The 19,092-nt window shown below is 42.0% G+C and overlaps 1 protein-coding gene across 6 annotated transcripts in view; it reads left to right on the top strand.

Moving 5' to 3' along the window:
• Window positions 1–19,092, top strand: part of CALD1 (caldesmon 1) — a 240,348-nt gene that overhangs the window by 163,649 nt on the left and 57,607 nt on the right. The window contains exon 1 of one of the 6 annotated variants that reach the window (XM_039545580.1): window positions 9,202–9,441. The exons of the other annotated variants lie outside the window; for them this stretch is intronic. Within the exon in view, the coding sequence (XP_039401514.1) occupies window positions 9,395–9,441 (47 nt within the window). The 5' untranslated portion in view covers window positions 9,202–9,394. Of the gene's footprint in view, window positions 1–9,201; window positions 9,442–19,092 lie in introns of those variants that run through there. 6 annotated transcript variants of the gene reach the window in all.

Below are 19,092 nucleotides of genomic sequence, written 5' to 3'. Positions count from 1 at the left end.
CATATAGCCTCTCTGCACCTGTCTGTGCTGTGCAAGGCAATGCAGGGTTGAAAGGAGAGCCCAATATACAATATACAATATCACTTCCATTCAAAATGCTAGACACGGGACTGCTAAGCCCCCACCCAAAATCTATATGTGTTTCATTAGGTCGCTTTAACCTTGTGTGCATTGCATGAGTATTGGTATCTTGGAGGTTTTAATTAACATATCAGAACTATGTATCCTGGCTTCCTTTGCCCCCTTTTAATACATTGAGGAATCCCAAAGATTCTTGATCAGTTTCATAGTACTTAAAAGCTTTAGAGGCCTTCGTTTAGATAGCTCTTAGCGTATCAGGGTCTGTAATCGTCTTTTAAAAAGGTTCAATAGGAAAAAGAAACTAAATTTTATCACAGGACATCACATCAAAATGTTGATTGGGTAACATGTTGGCAAGCTATAACAGATCCATTGTAATAATTCTCCATGTTTCCATTATGTTTAGACATTAGCTTGCCATAAGAAGATTAGTGAGCTTTCCACTATTAACCATATAAGGTTATAAGGTCCTTGCTCAGTTTTAAACTCAGGTTTTGGTCATTGCTGCAATAAAGATGAATGAATTTTAAAGCGGGTTGAAAAATGCAAACATATTTTTGTGAAAAAGTTTGAAATTTCAAAGTTGTTTTTGTTTAGAAGTGTTTGAAATGGCCATTTTTCAGAGTATGTTTGTGATTTTGTTCCCAAAAATGCAATTAAAATGGTTTTGGAAATTTCCAAAATCTGGGTTATCAAAATGGTTATGGCAATTTGATTTTTACTAAATGAAAAATTCCAATAACCATTTCAATCACATTTTGGATAATATTTTCTCTAAAGGTTTAAAAAAGTATCAATCAAGCATGGCGTTTTTTCAAAAGCTGAAAAATTTAGACTATGTTGACAATTTTTGTAAACGTTTGCACATTAATAACACACCTTAGTGATGAAAAAAATGATTTATTTGGAAAAATTTCCACCACTTGTAATTAATTTAAACTCCAAGTTTCAAAGCTTAGCCAGACATCTACACAATACTAAAACTGACTCCTTAACACAGGCAGCTACTGATTAGCTGGATCAAACTAAGTGGCTTTCAATTGCTCTAAGACTACTAGCGGAAAGGAAAAAAAAGGACCTTATGTGGAGGTATAACAGTCCCCAAAGGGAGCTTCATTTATGGATGAACTTCTTCATTTATGCCTTAACATTTAAGGCACTTAAAAATGAAGACAAAATAGACCCCATAAAACAACAACACGATCATGTACAATAATGCAGATTGCCACACATTCTTCCAACTACCTTCCCTCTTCTTGCCCAGGATCCTGCCCACTGACACTTATGAATTTGAACTCCCTGGTAGTGGAAGAGCAAGAATCAATACCTATATCCAGCATGCCTCAAATAATAAACCCCAAGGACTTCTTCCCGCCCACTTGTTATTGAATCACAGGGGAATTCAGGTACTACAGTGATGAAATCCGTACAAGTAACTGGATAGAGAAACCTAAACAAACAACAAAAGAGAGAAATACCTACAATTACAAATTGCCTCTTTATAAATGGGCTAAAGTAACCTCCCAGATCACTATATCTGTGCATCATCTGAATGTCCATTATCATTTTAATTTTCCTCTTCCGTGACCCTGTGTGTGCATGTTCTTAGGAAAAATGACTGCTTGTGAGGATGTTTCAGTGTAGATCACACTGTTTAAATGCTACAGGGTATCAGCTGATTGCCTGTAGGGGTCAGGAAGGAATTTTTCCTCTTTTATAGAGCTTTGCACAATTAGCCAGCTGCATTATGGTTTGGTTATTTTTTTTCTTTCTATGAAGCATCAGGCATAAGCCACTGCTGGAGGCAGGAACCCAGAGTTAATGGAGTGCTGATCTGATCTGGTATGACAAATCCTGTGGAAGTGTTCAGCTATTACTTTAACCCTTTGTTGCCCATAATTAGGAAATCCCATTGGATAACAGCACTGTATTGATGAGACTGGAAGCTTCTGTGCTGAGGCCTATTGAGAGAACTCCAGAGAAAGCAAACGAGAGAAACTTTAAAAAATAAGAACTTTATTTATCTCCTCTTTTGAATATCCTGGAAAGTTTAATTCCTTTAGTGCTGTTTAATTTTCCATGGATTCCACCTGGAACCTGGAAGCATTTGGTGGGCTGGGAGGGTGAGGTTTAGGGGTTACTAGGAAACATTGTGAGATTCGAATGGGCTGGGCTGGGCTGGGCTGGGCTGGGAGGGCTGGTGGGCTTGTTAGATAGATCCAGGGGTTGGTAAGTGAGTTCAAGAGTTAGGACAGAGATCAGGATGCTGGGGGAATTGCTGTGAGAAGCAAGGCGGTGGGGGGCGGGAGGGCAATGGGGACAGGTATATGCTCTCATATACAACGTTCTAAAATGGATTTGAGTGGAACTGAATGTAAAACTAACTCCTAATTTCCAAGGTATTTTTGCCTGGGTTTAGCAATCCAACTTCTGTCAAACTCAGTAAGTGTCATATTGATTCAACAGCAGGCCCTAGTTAGAAAACCTGAGATGGGGAAGGTAAATGTTGAACAGAACAGCTCCTCTTCGTTATCATACATTACTACAGGAAAAAAACATACAACAAAAAACTTAAACCAAGCAAACAACTCCCCACCTCCCCCCAACAGCAAACAAATAAGCAAAAGCCCCTCATGTATCGATCATTCTAATCAAAATCATCCCAGGCTGCTCTCTTGTGGAATGTTTTCCATTGGCTGCAGGCTTTTGAAGGAAAGAAAAGCGAAGAATCCTCTCCTGTCTTCAATTAAGGTTGTTAATGATTAACAGAGTGCTCCAGTATGTGTGGTGTGTTTTAATTAAATCAGAGGAGACATGATTTGGACAAGATTTTTGTTTCATTTTGAAAGTTATTAAATAAACTGACAGTGTTTGCTCATTGCAAGTTCCCGGGAGCATCCGGTTAGATAGTAATCATGTGCAGCTAGTGAAATAATGCTCATTCCAAAATACGTAAGGATAATAATGGAATATTAAAAAAAGATCACTCCAGTCACTTTGGGACTGAGCCAATCATTAAACTAAGTGACAGAGGATCGTGCCTGGAGATTCCAAATTTGACATATATTTAAGCTGAGTGCAATAATATTATAAAGAACAGTTCAATCTGCATGTGTCTGCTCTAGATCTGAATTTTGAATATCCAAAGTTGTTCAGATCGGGTCTTTTTTGGGGGAGAGGAATGGTTCATTATAAAGATTGGGGGGGCAAATCCTCAGAGTTGTCAGAAATCTATTGACTTTACCAGAACTATCGTAGTTTGTCGATGTCTGACAGTTCACGCCAGCTGAAGATTTTGGCCCCTGGGTCATTTGCAAAATATGGATCTGTGTCTAGGTTTGGATTTTGTCCACCCTAAAAAATTCAGGTTTATTAGGATTGGGGATTTTGGTTCAAAATCATCTCTAAAATATATCATAGTATGAACTGTGCTTCTCATTCCAAATTTGGGTCTCTCGCTCTCTCTCTCTCTCTGTCACTGTTTAAATCTGTTGTTCCAGCTGTGAATCATTGTTTTTTTTTAAAAAAGCAAATATAGCACTCAGAGTAAAACTTCAAACATAATGCTATCATGGTCATTTGTTCCCCCTCCTCCACTAGGCTTTTCCCCCCTTGTTCCAAAGAGGGAGAAAAGGGACATCAAGAGGGGAAAAGCATCGCCCTCCCCCCCCCCAAAAAAAACCCCCAAGAACCAAACATTTTTTGTTTTTTGGATCATAGCATTTTTTTAAATAAAAGAAAATGGAAAATTACATGAAAATTTTCAAATTAAGTAATTTTTTCTCTTTGGAATTTTTTCATGGAAAATATATCGCATTTTTAGCCTCTCTAATTTTAGCTATTTTGTTCAGAACAAAAAACATTTGAGAGTTCACACACTCAGCTGGCTCCTGCAGCCAGGAAAACTGTCACCTACATGATATATGTGCAAACCTAATATATTTTGCTTTGTGGGAACTCCACTAGAAAATAGACAGGTTTTTCTACAAAAACAAACTCTTTTATTTACGCTGGAGCTGTCCCCATAGGCCTGTTTAATGTGTACTTAGACTGGAAAAACGATGAACATCCCAGTTATTGATGCCTACTATAGTATATCAAGGCTGCAATTTTTCTTGTCTCTTGTAAAAATTCTTCCATACTCTTTGTAAGGGGGATGAAGGTGGATTCTTGCAAGTGGAGGAGCCATGGAGGGGCCCAATCAGCAATTCAACATGCTGTATGATTACTAACACACAATGGCAAAACACCTGGGATACTCATGCCAATGTTAATTTTGAACTCTTTGAAATGCATATTACTTTGGTCTTCATTCTGATTATATATAATTATTTGCACCCTTCCCAGTAAGCCTCATCCATATGCATAAAGGCTAGGAACAATCTGGCCTTTTTAGTTTTGCTTGAGTTCAAACTCAGTAAGCACTTTAGGACTTGGGCCACTGACTCCAATGAGGATTTTACCTGAAAACACTGTGTAAAACTGATGAAGGGCTTCCTGATTTTTATTTTGACAGTATCACTTTATTGGTGTATAAATCAAACTCCTAGAATTCACTAAGCTAAAATGGTAACTCTCCCGGGGGGGGGGGGGGGGGGAGAGGGAGGAAGGAGGGGGAAGACACACTGTATTTTCCATTTCAGTTCAAATTACCAGAAGATAGCAGCAGCCCAGATGTTACATGGATACCATTGCTGTAGTCCTAGTATTTTTTTTTATTTTTTATTTTAACCAATGAAAAGATGAGATAAAAGACAAGAAAAGATTTAGTGGAAATAGTCTTATGAAATATTATGTTCTTTTATTTCTGGATTATGCATTGCTTCATAAGTAATGGATAGAGAACTCAAACATTGGCAAATATGTTTTTCTCATCAAACTTAGACTTACAGTGGAAGTTCTTGTCCATGCTAGAGACAAACTAGTATTAACTTCCTGAAACTGAGGATAGATACCTAAGGTGAAATTCATCTTTGTTCAGAAAAAGACCCACTTATAGACAGTTCATGACTCCAGTCCCACATGAGCCCTGAAAATAGACCTTAAATGGTGAGTAGGCCTTGTATGGGACCTCTTCACCTGGGTGAATTTTATCCCAAGGGGCTCCATTTTCAAAGGGGCCCATCCTAAACTCTAAATTTTCATGTTTGGTTTTGGGCAGGTGGTTCCATTTGTCCATTAAGTAATTAAACGTCTAACTACATGATATGTGTGTGCAAATTCTGTTTGGATGCACAAATTCTATTATTTGCACACGCAAATGTCTATGAATGCAAAACTATGTGAGCAAAACTGAGGCCATATTCTAATATTTGGCCCTAGTCCATGGAATTCCATTTGCATGGCTGTGTGGTTTTTTTAATTGATTCATGTTACTGCATACATTAAAAATGCATATGTGGAGCACTGATGTTTTCAGTGCTCCAAGGGGATAAGGCTAAGAGTAACGGTAAGAAAAGGAAAATATGAGTTTGCTGTCAGGAGACGTTTCCCATCACTAAGGTCTATTAGACAGCAGAATAATTATCATGAGGAAGTTGTGGAAGCTCCATCACTTGAGATATTTTAAAAACTGGACTGAAATCACTGGAGAATATATATTTGGTAGGGGATCATTCTGCACAAAGTGAAGATGGACTAAATCAGTGGCTCTCAAAGCCAGCCCGCCACTTGTTCAGGGAAAGCTCAGCACATCCCTTGGCCTGCGCCGCTTCCCACAGCCCCCATTCGCCTGGAGTGGCAAACCGCAGCCAGTGGGAGCCGCCATCGGCCCAACGTGCAGATGCAGCAGGTAAACAAACCGGCCCGGCCAGCCAGGGGCTTTCCCTGAACAAGCGGTGGACTGGCTTTAGGAACCACAGGACTAACTGACCTAATAGCCTTTCTGAGCTTAACATCTGTGAACTAGTCACTCAGAGACATTACATATGGGTTACACAGGGATGGCATAATATTCCAGGAATTGCTCACTGACACCCCAGGCTCCATAGTACCTTCCAGGAGGGTTGACTGAGACCTTTTTCCTTCTGAGGTGAATAAATTGAGTTCCATGCAGTTAACTATGTTGGGGTCTTTCAGCTGAGACCTTTAAAACCAAGCCCTTGCCTGCTCTGTGAAGTCAGGAAAGACATTATGGCATCTTTCATTTTCCTGGGGAGTGAACAGTTTAAAAATATTCTTCAAACAAGAAGCATCTGTTAATGTCATTGATTTTAACAACAAACACATTTTTTTTCCCTGCAAAATGCCAGTAGCTTTTAAAGGGTTTTTACAAATCCACTGTTTTCTGAGCAGTGGCACACAGGAAGGAAGAAGGCGTAATTAGGTATTCAGTATCTCTGAAGCAAGTCGGCTGCATTTCTAAAAGCTATTCCCATTCCCATTTCAAAGTTGCCTAATACTGGGAAAGGAATAAATATCAAGCTACTGAAACATTTAAAAAAAAATCTAAAGTGTCCAATGGCCAACTAACAGAGTGAGGCTAACGGGCAGCATGATGGCAGATGTAATCCAGTGTGGACAAGTGCAAGGTAGTGCACATTGAACTCCTCATACTCATTTACTGGGTTCTGAATTAACTGTAATCTCTCTGGAAAAAGACCTGGGTGACAGTCTGATCAGCTCATTGCAAACCTCTGCTTAACATGCAGGAAAGATAAGAAACCAACCAAACAAAAATGTTAGGTTCTTCAAGTGGCCTCTGTCTTTTCCCACTCTTGGGATGCACCAATAGTGCAGCTTAGCTCGGTGGAACCTTCTACTACCAGTGCCTTTTGGAGTGCTCCTGGGCCCCCTCCTACCTCTCTCCTCACAGCTTCAAACGTTCAGAGGGTGGGACTGTGGGAGGGAGGGATGGTGCCTCAGTTCCTTCCAACCAGCCAGGAATCTCATTGGGTCATTTAATGTGGATCCTTTGGAACAGAGCATTCCTAGTGCTGTAGCCTTCTTAGTTTAGTTAGGTTTGAGTTCATTCTTTTTCTTTGCCTTGTTTCTTGACTAAGGATCTTTGTGCTCTGGTCATTGGTTCAGATATGTCAGAACTGAAGACAAGGAAACCAGATGTGAAGAGGTGCACGTCTCGCCCTGCCATTTTCCCTGTTTCGGACGCACATATGTGTTGTTTGAGGGACGGTCCTTTTGCTTCTCAATGCTCCATGTTCAGCACCTTCATCTCATGGCCAGAAAGGGGCACTGGAATCATCTCGAAGCATTAGTGGTGAAACTTTCCAGCTCTGAAATGAAGGGCTCTGTAAATACTGGCAGAACAGCGCTGCAACTTTCCCCACCTCTCCCAAAAAGGGGCTACACACCTTGTACTCTGAGAGAGCATTAGCCATCAGCTAGACTGTTTGTCTCTTGCCGAAAAAGAGTAAAGGCCAGGCAATGACATCCTAATGCCTTCATCTGTAGGTTAAGCTCTGTATTGATACCCCTTCTGTTCCTCCTCTTCCAGAAGAGCTTAGAGATCACTTAACTAGAGCGAAGGCTGTTTCCATGGCCTGTCTCAGACATATTCTCATATTAGAAATCCGTAGAGCTGCCACTTGGAGCTCGATGCATACTTTCACAAAATATTATTATTCCTTACATCTGGCATCTGATCACATGAATAATTTGGTATAGCAATATTATAATATTTATTTAACTAGGCCTTCTCGTCCCAGTGACTGAAGGGAGGAGCACTACTTGCCAGACTCCCAAGTGTGGGAATGTGTGGAGGCTGCTCAAAGATGAAATGAAGATTACTCACCTGTTACTAAAGTTCTTTGAGATGGACTCTGCACATTCACACTCACTGCCCATGATCCCCTCTTCCTTGCAGGCATTGGAAGGAATGGGAGTGGTTTGGATGCCATGCCCTCTTTTTAATAGCCCCTCCGCCTCCCCTCTGTAGAAATGGAATTCAATGGTTTGACCAGCCCTAATAATAAGTTATATAGAACTTTTCACCATGAAGGATTGCACACTGTGGCCCAAAATTTCAAGTGTCTGTACACTTTGCACACATGCAGTGCCCAGTGAAAGGATAAATGAATCAGAGTTTTGTGCACGTAGATGTCAGCTTGTGCACGTGCTTTGGGAACTGAGGGCCAGAACTTCAACTGGTGAAAACAGCTGTAGCTCCACTGAAGATGTCAGCTCCCTCAGTTTATACCAGCTGAGGAATGGTTCAGTGTATACTCAAAGGTCAGAGTGCCACCTACTGAATCAACCTCACTAATTCTTGAAGCACTGTTGATTCTCCCCGGAGGCAACCCATCCAAGTATTAACCAGCCCCTGCCCTGTAGTTTATGAGATTTGACAAGATCACAGCCTGGGGTAGGATGGCTGCAGGATCCACTGTAAGTTGTTTCAGCATGTTCACAGGCTGTGTGCTGTGTTAGTTTAGAGCGTTATGAGAACCACACATGTGAAATTATGGTAAATGATGGTGTCTCAATTTATATGACTTTGTTTGCATTTATATTCCCTGTGTCGTTCACTGGATTAAAGGGCAGAATGCTGAGGAGAGTCCGTTAGGTTAGATCCCACTGCAGTCACATGTTTACTTTGGTCATCACTAACTGAGAATGTGGTGGTCAAATCCTGACATCAGCAGGGGCTGTGGCTACTCCACACCTCTCACCGTTTGTCCCAGAGAATATAGAACTGCTTGGAAACGACCCTCTGGCCTTTTCAACTGGACTGGACATGAATGCTTACGCTTATGTATTTATACAATGATTTGTGATTAGCAGGGAGGCTAACATGGACCCTTGTTTTACAGTCAGTTACATGTATTCTCCCCTACACAAGCTCAGTCGGCTGGAATCAGGTGTTTGTTAATAAACAAACACCTTTGCGCTGTATATCTCATTTCAATTCCTCAGTTATCGGCAAACCTGCTGAAACACCAGCAGTCCTTGTGAAAACCCTAGGGAAGACTAGCATTTGTTTACCAGTTACATTATTATATAGCAGCTGAGAAACCTGTTGGAATTAGTCACTGTAAGTATTAGCCCCAGAAATCACAAAGGGGCTCTATTAGAGAGAATACAGTAAAAAAAAAATCTGAGCTCCTATGATGATAGTGCAGAGGGACCCAGAGGATATAGGATAGATAACGAGCCTGGTAGTGGGCAAATTCAGACTGTTGTCATAGTGCAAAGGGGCTGACCAAATGGTTAGCCTGTTGGCTGGAAAGAGCATCCAACAAGCCTCACGTGCCTGAAAGGATAATGACATTTTTACTGTCTCATTCCACGCCCTGATCATCCGTCCATTAGCTCACTGAAGCTGGCAGCTGCTTGCACTGACTCATCCATTACAGACATGATCAGCAGATCATACTGCAGGCAGAACTTGTCAAGTCTCTCCAAGTGAGTTCCCAATTTATTGTGATATTTGTGTGACTTTTATCTCCTTGGTTTTATTTGGGAAATATTTTGTGATTGCGATGGGGGAGGGAGAGCTAGAGACAAAATAGGTTGCAGCGTGTTCAGGAGTTGGTTGAGTTTAGAGTAAACATTGGATGTGTACAAAATTTTTGCTGTTCTTTCTGCTGGACAACACTTTGTTGTAAAAATATCCAGTTAGGCCCTTTCCTCGCCTTAATTGCATCTATACCTGTCTTTGATCTCAAATGTAGAACTTAAATCGCTTTGCTTGGAAGCAGTAGACAACAGAATATTTCTCCAGACAGGTTATTGATTAAAGTTCTGTGGCTAATGAGAAGTTTTCAGAAGTCACAGTTTATGTGAAAGCTGATCATTGCCTAATTCGCTGAGTAAATAACAGAGGCTTATGGCACAATCTGTCCCGAAGGTGGGAGGCGTGGGAGGAGAGAGAGTGAAGAAAATCAATTAGATGATATGATAGTGCCAAAGAAATTGTCCAAATAACATTTCCCAAGATTTTTTGTTTGTCCTGTATTTTGCCTTCTCCTAGTTAAATCACAAGGGGCCAGTAATGGGTCTCTACTTACATTTGGGAAGTGCTGTGAATTAGTGCTATATTATGCTTTGTTTGTAACAATATGAACCAAGGTTTTCAAAAGTGAACAGTGGCTTTAGAGGCCTCATTTTTTGAAGTGCCCAACACCATTTTTGTCAGAGGGTGGTTGGTTGGTACATTTTTGGAAATCAAGCCCTTTGAAGATGTATCAAATCAGGCATGCATTTGATACATTTGGTCCAGCATAACAATAAGCCAGATCCTGTGGGTTGAATGTGGCCACTTTGTGCTGCCTCCTCGATAGAATATTTCCACAGAACCCGCCTGCCCTGCTGTGTAAGGATCACCCCCATCAATGGCATAGAGCCAGTATAGAAGCCATCCTCCTGACAGTGTAAGAGAAGTGGGTGGGCTGCACCTATGCTGCATTTTTGGCACCATTAGGAGTCCATGGAAATTTGAGCAAACCCGGGGTATTGTTATGTACTGTGGGGAACTGGCCATGAATACAGGGACCCTGCATTGGAGAATGCAGAGGTGAGCTTTGCACTGCCTTTGCACTCCTCCCTTGACCTGCAGAGTGTGCAGTTCAGATAGACACCAGTATATAGATTTTCCTGCCCTGGGGAAAAAATCAGCAACATTATGCCTTATGCATCACTGACCATGGTAAGGCCCATTTAAACTGCCAGAGCATTATAATGGGAGGTTAGTGCCAACGAGTATCAGCCCATAGAGATTAACACTGATCATGAGAATGGGGAGACTGCAAGTGAATGTTGTGAACTGCCTGTGTGTTTGATTCTCCTCTCACCCACTCTGGTGTAAATCTGGAATAACTCCATATATGTCTGTAACCCTTCTACCCATCGGAGTTAGCAGCAACAAGGGCCGGGTTCAGTAACTAGGGGTTCCGTTTCAATAACACAATGCAAAACCGGATCAAGCCCCCACCCAGTGACCTGAGACAATTACATACCACCCCCCCTGGGTGCCTCCAAAAGGCAATACTTCCCCTCTCACAAGCACAGAGTCTGAGTGTAGCAAAAGCCTTTTAATAAAGGAGGGAAACAGTGCGGCATTATGTTGGGGAAACACCACAAACAGGATTCATAACACCAACCATGAGCAAAAGACCCACGCCCAAGTAAGTTTGGCAGTGTCCTTTTCCCCTCAGGGTCTTAAGTCCAGCAACCCAGTAGTCACTCCACCCCCAGTTTCTGACCTTGGTCAGTACAGCCTCAGAGTGGTTCTTGGGTCCAGCAACCCAAAATCACCTCCCCCCACACACAGTTTCTGTCCTTGGTCAGTGCAGCCCCCTCAGAGTCCAGAAGTTCATCTGCAGAGTTTACCTCCCTGCCTGGGTGGAAGTGGAGGAGGGTATGGGGGGGCATCTTACATGCTCCGCGGCTTGGGTCGACGGACAAGTGCCATGCCTCTCCAGGGGGTTCTGCTGCAATCTTCACCACCAGCTGCATCTCTCCGCCAGCCGCCCTGCTATCTGCTCCGCCCCGCCAGCTGCCCTGCTATCCGCACCGCTCACCACGCCTCTCCGCTCGCTGTCCTGCTATCCACTCCACTCACCACACCTCTCCACTCTTCTTCGCTAGCCATCCTGCTAGCCGCTCCTCTCTGGCAGCCGCTCTGCTATCCGCTCCACTCTCCACCAGCCACCCTGCTATCTGCTCCACTCCCTGCTAGCCATCCTGCTGTCCACTCACCAACTTGTCTTCCGTCCCTCCCCCACTTAACACAGCGCTCACTGATTTTAGGTGGTAGTAGGGGAGCCTCAGTGCTGGTGCACCACTAGCCCAAAGTAGGTCTAAGGCTTAGACCTAGGTATCAGTAATTTCGGCACTGCAGTATGTAACAAGACTCCTAATGGAACCAAAATTAGCTCTGTTATTACAGTGGAGAGAGGAGAGATCAAAGTAATGTTTGGGGCCCACACTACCAAGTACATATACCCATCCCCCCCACCTCTCAATTCACTGAGCTTTGGAACCCATGTCCCTTGCCTAGTGAGTGCTTCTTAGTTGAGGGTGAATCCCTCCATCATAAAATGCCAACTACAGTTCTACTATCCTTGATTCATATAATCAGGATAACAACCCTTTATTACTCCTGCCCCAATAACAAAGAGACTGGGGATCCCACAGCAGCCAAAGTGACCATTTGGGCAGGCAATCCATCATGTTAGGCAGGGTGGGTGTGCCCATGCAAACAAGATCAGCCCCAGAAGTCCTTTTCTACAACTCACCATCAGATGTCAGGGTAGAGCTCATTCTGACTGCTTACACGTCAATGGAATTATGCCTATATGAAATTGGTGTGTAAGGACAATCAATCCCTCTGCGTTTAGTGTATAGTTTATTGTGTTATTGGTTGCCCACACTTTGAGACTTCAGTATTCTTTTCCAAGTTTCTATATCAGTACAGATATAGATTGACAACCAGAAGCAGTTTTCCTCACAAGCAGTGGCATTTTGTTTTAGTGAACTAAAAATGGTGGCCATTATTTTATGGTGATTGTTTTGTCCACAAAGCATCTTCGGGACCTCAAGCTAACAGTGAGGAAGACATTTTTACCATTACCCACAAAGTATCAGTCTACTCCAAAGCACTGTTTTGTGTCTTCATTTTGAAATTTCACCCTTTCTAAGGCTGAGAGTCAATATAGTCACTCCAGGTCCTCATACTTTGCCAATACATCTCAGTCTGCTGTGGGGAAAAAAGGAATATGAAATTTTGTATAACTTTGCCCAGTGAAGGCTCTTCCGGGGGAGCAAGGGAAGCTTTGCCTTCTCTGTTCTGAATGAGATACAGTATGATCTTTTGCTTCTTGCAAATTCACTCTGATGGTGCCTTTACATATCAGTTTCACTACCTCCTTTAAGATGTCACCAACCTGCACGGCACATGTGTAATACTCAGAAAAATAGATATGCTAAAATATATTCTGGATATCATATTTATTTTGTTGTTTCTAAGTAAACTGGATATAATCCTTTTAGCATTCAGCACGCTGAAAATATAAAGTAGAATCTTTCATCAGAGGCAATGATGACTTGAAAATATGGAAACCTGAGTAGAAACTTCTTTGTAACTTCTTAGGGTTGAATCCAACTCCACTGAAGTCAATGGTGGTCCTTCCACTGATATCACTGAAGGTTGGACTTGGTCTTTAGATTATTAATTCCTCTGCATAGGACCTATGCTGTCTGCCAACAGGTCATGGATTTAGCAAATTTGATTTTTGCATTTGATACATGTTCACCAGATGATTTCTGTGAACAAATTTCAGCCCAGGGATTGTTTGTGGCATTTGTTATTTGGAATTCACTCTTCAACTTTTGGAATCAGTCACTTAAATTATGAGATATCATTTCTGTTCCATACTGAATGATCATGCAAAGAGTAAGAGCCGGGCTAGTAGAATAAGAGAGAGTCTTTAAAGAGCATTTGAGATGCTGGAGATTGCCATAATGCTGTCTTTACTGTTTCACCCAGGCAATGGTAACAGCAGTAACATGGTCTACATAACCTGGTAAGTAGCATAATCTGAAATACGGGTATAGGATCACTGCTGCTGCTGCTTATACTGATCAGTTTTATTAATTAATTCATTTTAAATCCCTCACTTCTTACTCTCTAGGATCTCCCTACTTCCCCTTATTCTCACTGCCACGCCCACAAGGACAATGGCCTGAATTCTCATTGGACTTGAGGCCCCACTACATCACTTTGGCAGTGTAAAGTGGGCTTACCGTAACCGAGACTACATCTACGCTACAAGCTAGGGATGCGAGTCCCCTGCTTGGGTACACAGACCTGCCCTAGCTGTCGTTGAGCTAGCGCCAGTAGAAGTAGCAGCATAACCATGATAGAACTGGTAGCAGCTGCAGAGGCACAGCTGAGGTGTGCGAAGAACATTACCCACCGGAAGCTCAATGAGTCTTAGCGCAAGGATGGGTACATGAGCAGGAAAATCACCCCCTAACTTGCAGTGTAGATGCAGCCTGAGAATCAAGCCCAATACATAAGATGGCCAGATGAACACTGTTGACACAAATATGCTTGTTTGCACATGGCCAGTGTTTATTTTTACTGCCGTGTGTTGCAGAAACCACAATAGCAATTCAGGTTCCCACAAATCATGAGGAGTCAAGGGCCTTAGGGTTTTAGCTCAACAAGGACAGTGACTGAGGCAAACCGAATCCCCCATCCAAGATTTTGTAGCTGGGTTTAGAAACTTTCTAATTTAATGGGGTCGGAGAGATTTACTGGAAGATCTGAAGTATTTTTGGGGTCAGATCACCAACTCCTATGGGAAAACTTGAGAGACGAGAACAAAGAGGAAAATTCTACAAGGTTCAGCTCCCAAAGGTTTCCCTGGCTTGTTCCATCAGAGGAGGTCTGCTCCACCACACAATAATCATGGGGTTGAGTGGCCAGAAGATGTAACTTCCCTGAAATCTATATGGATTTGGGGGATCTGTTATAGACTGGAACTTGTATACAGAGGATTTGTGCTTCTACGTTCGCTCCAGATTTTCATGGTTGTCCTTCATGGGAGGTGGATTGCCAGGATTACAGCCTCTGTCTGTATTAACTGCCTAGAATACAGCCTATGTTTGTATTAACTTTTGAGGAGATTTTTCACTGGTTGCATTAGGAATGATGTTCATCGTGAACCTGCCTGCCACATTTCAGTTCCCGTCCTTTCTCAACACACAGGTATAGAGTTGAAACTCTTTTTTGACAGAAAATTTGGGTTTCAAAAAAACAAAATTTTTCATTAAAAGTATCTGTTTTCCTTGGAAAACTTCAACTTTTAATTAAAAATCAAACACCCAAAAATGGAAACATTTTTATTTGGCAATGCTGCCTTTGTGCCTCATGGGAAATGTAGTTCAGGTGCACATGCCTGCCTTCCTCTATGAGACAGGTTCCCTGACAGACAACATTTTCCATGATGCACCACCGCCAGGGACCCCTATGATGCACCATGGTGGCTCAGCAAGAGGAGAGACTGTGGTGCATCATGGGAGATGTGGTTTGGCCTGTGATCCCAGACTATAGAGGACAATGAGGGTACGAGGCTCCTAATTTAATGTTTTGGTTTTCAGTTAAAAGTTTGCAATCAAAATTTGTAAGTTTTGTTTCTGAAAATTTTCAGCTTTCAATTTTTTACCAATCTAAATATTCCGTGGGCACCTGCCTCCCCCCTCCCCTGTTGTGACTAGCCCTACACAGATCCAGTCTGTGGGGCCTGTGGCAGTATAGGTGATAGTGCCATGAAGACAGCTGAGCCACCTTTTCCCCCCTCTCTTCCATATGGACAGGGACAGAACAGGGCTTGGATCATGTGTGGGATGGTGTGGCCTTGTTGCAGCAAGGATTTATGTCCCCTCATGTCTATGTTATCAAGCTGCAGCCTACAGGGTATCGGCTTCACTTATCTTGGGATCAATAATGACCTTTATATGTAAGTTTGCCAATATAAGGCCCATATACATGCAAATAGTAAGAAAGCCAAACATTGCTGTGTCTGTAAATCAGCATCCACTCCTCTGTATGCTCCCTTTACTATGCTTTACTTATGGTAGTATCATGCTTCGGAGTGCCCACAGAGTAGCAAGGGGTTTCAGCTAAAATGATCAACAGAGAAAGAATTCAGTAGGATTCAGAATTCAGACCCCATAGAGGGGTATGGGGCGGTTTCCCTTCCTCACAAATGTGTAAAAATCGTTTGGTTTTATTCCATGGGCTACATTCTCCATCCTATAGTGGAGAGAGGGGTACAGAGAGCTAGCTGAGGCTCCATGATCCTGGTCAGAACTCCCAAGGAGCCCCTCTAACTTACAGTGGTGGCACAAGGTCCTTCAAGTGACCTTACACTGGTGGAGGATTGGGCAGAGCAAAATGCTGTTCTGCCCTGACCCTCCCTATCCCCTGCTTATCCCTGCCCAGCCCGGCAAGCTTCCAATTCCCCCTACCCTAATGCACAAGAGGCAGCTGTGCCTGGTCCACCAGTAGAAGCTCCCCTATTCAAGGGGACTTCTCTGCTGACCATTTCTGGCCAGTTTACGTCTCCTTCGTTCCATTTGAATGGCACTTAATGGACTGGAGAATCCAAACCTATATGTTTAAAAAAATAAACAAAAAATAACTCTCCTCCCCAGGACTACTAACAGCAGCTTTTGAATATTAAAACTTCAATTTAAATACCTGTTACATTTCACTCCTTTATGCATTTAATTTCCTTTGCACCTTTCCTTTGCAAAGAAAATTGGTTTTCCTTGCTTTTCTGCTTTGTTTTACTCTCTGGTTCTCTTTTGCACTAACATTCCAGTATCTGTTTTCTTTGAGATTCCAACACAGGAGACTCTTGAAAGAGAACACTGATATTTCTTTTTTGTGTATATGATTTTATTTTTTAATGGCTCTGACCCTGCAAACTCTAATGTTCGTGACTAATCCCATTTACTTCATTAAGGTTACTTGTGGTTATAAGTGTTTGTAGGATCAGGGCCTAATAATTTATATATATATATATATATATATATATATATATATATATATATATATATATATATATATGATTTAATAAATTCTTCATTCATCCAACCCATTGTTTTCATTGTACAAAAGCTATGATAAAATGTGGAGTCCAAACTAAGTTGATGCTGTCCCTTTAATTTAAGACTCAGCCTTTTTTTCTCTGCCGTTGTTTAATTTTTTTTTAGTTGCTTTTTTTTTTGTGCTGATGTGCAGTACATATTGTTAAAACAACTATTAGGGCCAGAGCTTTACTGCATGGAGAGTGTCCTAATAAGGGAAGAAAAACAGCCCTTATTGATGAGGTAAGAGAAATCAGGCAGTGGATAATTTTTTTGCTGATTGAGAAGGATAAGGTGTGGTTTGGCTGGTACTACATTGGTTTGGCTAGTTGTTGACACAGTTGTCTCTTTTACAGTTCAAATCCCTTGCAAAGCAGACAGTCAGGAAGAACTTTTTTCTTCTTCTTCTTCTCACAAACCCTTAGCGCGGCCATAAAATCTCAATGTGGCACAGCCTGGATGTGGTAATGAGAGTTTAGTACAAATCTAACAGTGGTGTATTGTAGTCACTTCTGAAGAAAATCTGGGTCTAGCTCAACGGACTTGTTTAAACATAATTTTCCATGTGTCTCATTACATGGAAAATTATGTTTAAACAAGTCCGTTGAGCTAGACCCAGATTTTAGCATCTAAAGTAATTTTCCAAGCTGTCAAATATCAGAATATTCATGCTCTAGTCCATTTCCCATTTCTCCATCCCCAAATCTCTCTCATCTGATGGGAAGTCCATACTTCAGACTGCAGCCACTCTAGTCAGTACTCCAGATCGTGCAGCTGTTGTTTGGGGGTTGTTTTTCCCCCAAATGCTTTGAAATGTCACATTAATTAAGTTCAGCATTTTCAATAACAAGTATCTAGGTCCAGATTCTGTACTTGCCCCAGTATAAATCTGAAGTAAGTGGTGTTAATCTTGTTTAAACCAAAACTGAAGGCAGAATCTGGTTTCTTCTGTCTTTTCTTTTTCTGTCTCCATTTGTTGCTTGCTGACTGAAATACTGAGCCAAGTCTTTGGCCCCCCTTAAGTCCATTTTGTATTGCTCCAGCAGCACAAAGGGAGCTTAAAGTTGTTTTAAGGCAGCTGTTGACGATTTCTCTAGTGAAGGAAATCCTGATTTGGCTTAGTCCTGTTGGGTTGAGGTAAAGGCTCCTGCCCCAGCCTAAGGGTAGGAGCCACTGAGCCCGGGACTCAAATAAGTACGGGAGACAACAAAAGAGAAAACAAGGACAGGTGTGAAGCGTCAAAAGTAGAGAACCAGAGGGGGACACTGAACAGAGAAGCCCGGACAGTACCCACTGCTCCTTAAAGGTGTCAAGGGAGCCAGTGGACTGATTTGGCTTAGTGGCAGAGAGGTCATTCTGAGGTGGACTGAGAGTGAGGAGGGGATATGTTAGGCAGGTGTGATATTCTCACCAATGTAGTGTCCCCTTGACTGTTATATGCCAAATTAGTGCAACACTAACTTACGCTGGGGGCCTATGTATCTGCTGGATATGGGGCTGGACATAGAAATGGCATAACACAACCTATTTTGAGGGGAGGGCTAGCTCAGTGGTTTGAGCATTGGCCTGCTAAACCCAGGGTTGTGAGTTCAATCCTTGAGGAGGCCACTTAGGGATCTGGGACAAAAATTGGTCCTGCCTAGTGAAGGCAGGGGGCTGGACTTGATGACCTTTCAAGGTCCCTTCCACTTCTAGGAGATTGGTATGTCTCCAATTATTACCATTACCTATTTGCTCCCTCCCCCTCATTACACCAAGCTTTGTTCGGGCACACGTGGAGACCTAGCCTTTTGCATTCAGGAAGAATAATGATTCAAGTAGTAAATGTCTAGCTTTCACTGACATTTAACTTTTTGTTTTGTCTGAGAAAAAGCTTGATTGAGTCTTTCAATCCCACACAATGTGTTTTTTCTTTTTAATTTAATAAATCTACAGGACATATCCTGTTATGGTGAGATTAGTTTATTATAGGCATAGGATGTGAAAGATAAATTGAGATGATAATAGAGCAGAAAAGAAAAATACACAGTCACTATAGCAGGGAGTGGTGAACCAATTTAGATAAAGTGACACACACACAGAGTTACTCTCCTAACACTTTGCTGGGAGCTGTATTAATGGTTATAGAATTTAAAACTGAATTGCAGTCCCTTATGGTTGCCGAGTAAACCTTTTGAATGTGAACCGAAGCACTACTGTCATCCTGAGTATCCTGAGAGCTCTCAATGGGCTGTTGATTCTCTAGCCTTAGATACTTATGATGGACTCATTAAGTATCATTAACTATTTTAATATTGCATCATTTTAGCAGGAACATCCAGCTTTTCTGGGATTGTGACCTTCTTTTCTTTTATAGTCGTACAATAACAACACACTCCTTCACCAAAACCCTAACCTTTCTTGAGGTTCGAGAGTTTGGCTATCATCTTTCTTCTCTTAATTTTTTATTTGGGT

This window comes from Mauremys reevesii, linkage group 1 (assembly GCF_016161935.1).
Source record: "Mauremys reevesii isolate NIE-2019 linkage group 1, ASM1616193v1, whole genome shotgun sequence".
In the NCBI taxonomy this organism is placed as follows: domain Eukaryota; kingdom Metazoa; phylum Chordata; order Testudines; family Geoemydidae; genus Mauremys; species Mauremys reevesii.
Note: the sequence above shows the minus strand (reverse complement) of the source record. Positions and strands in the feature narration are given on the sequence as shown.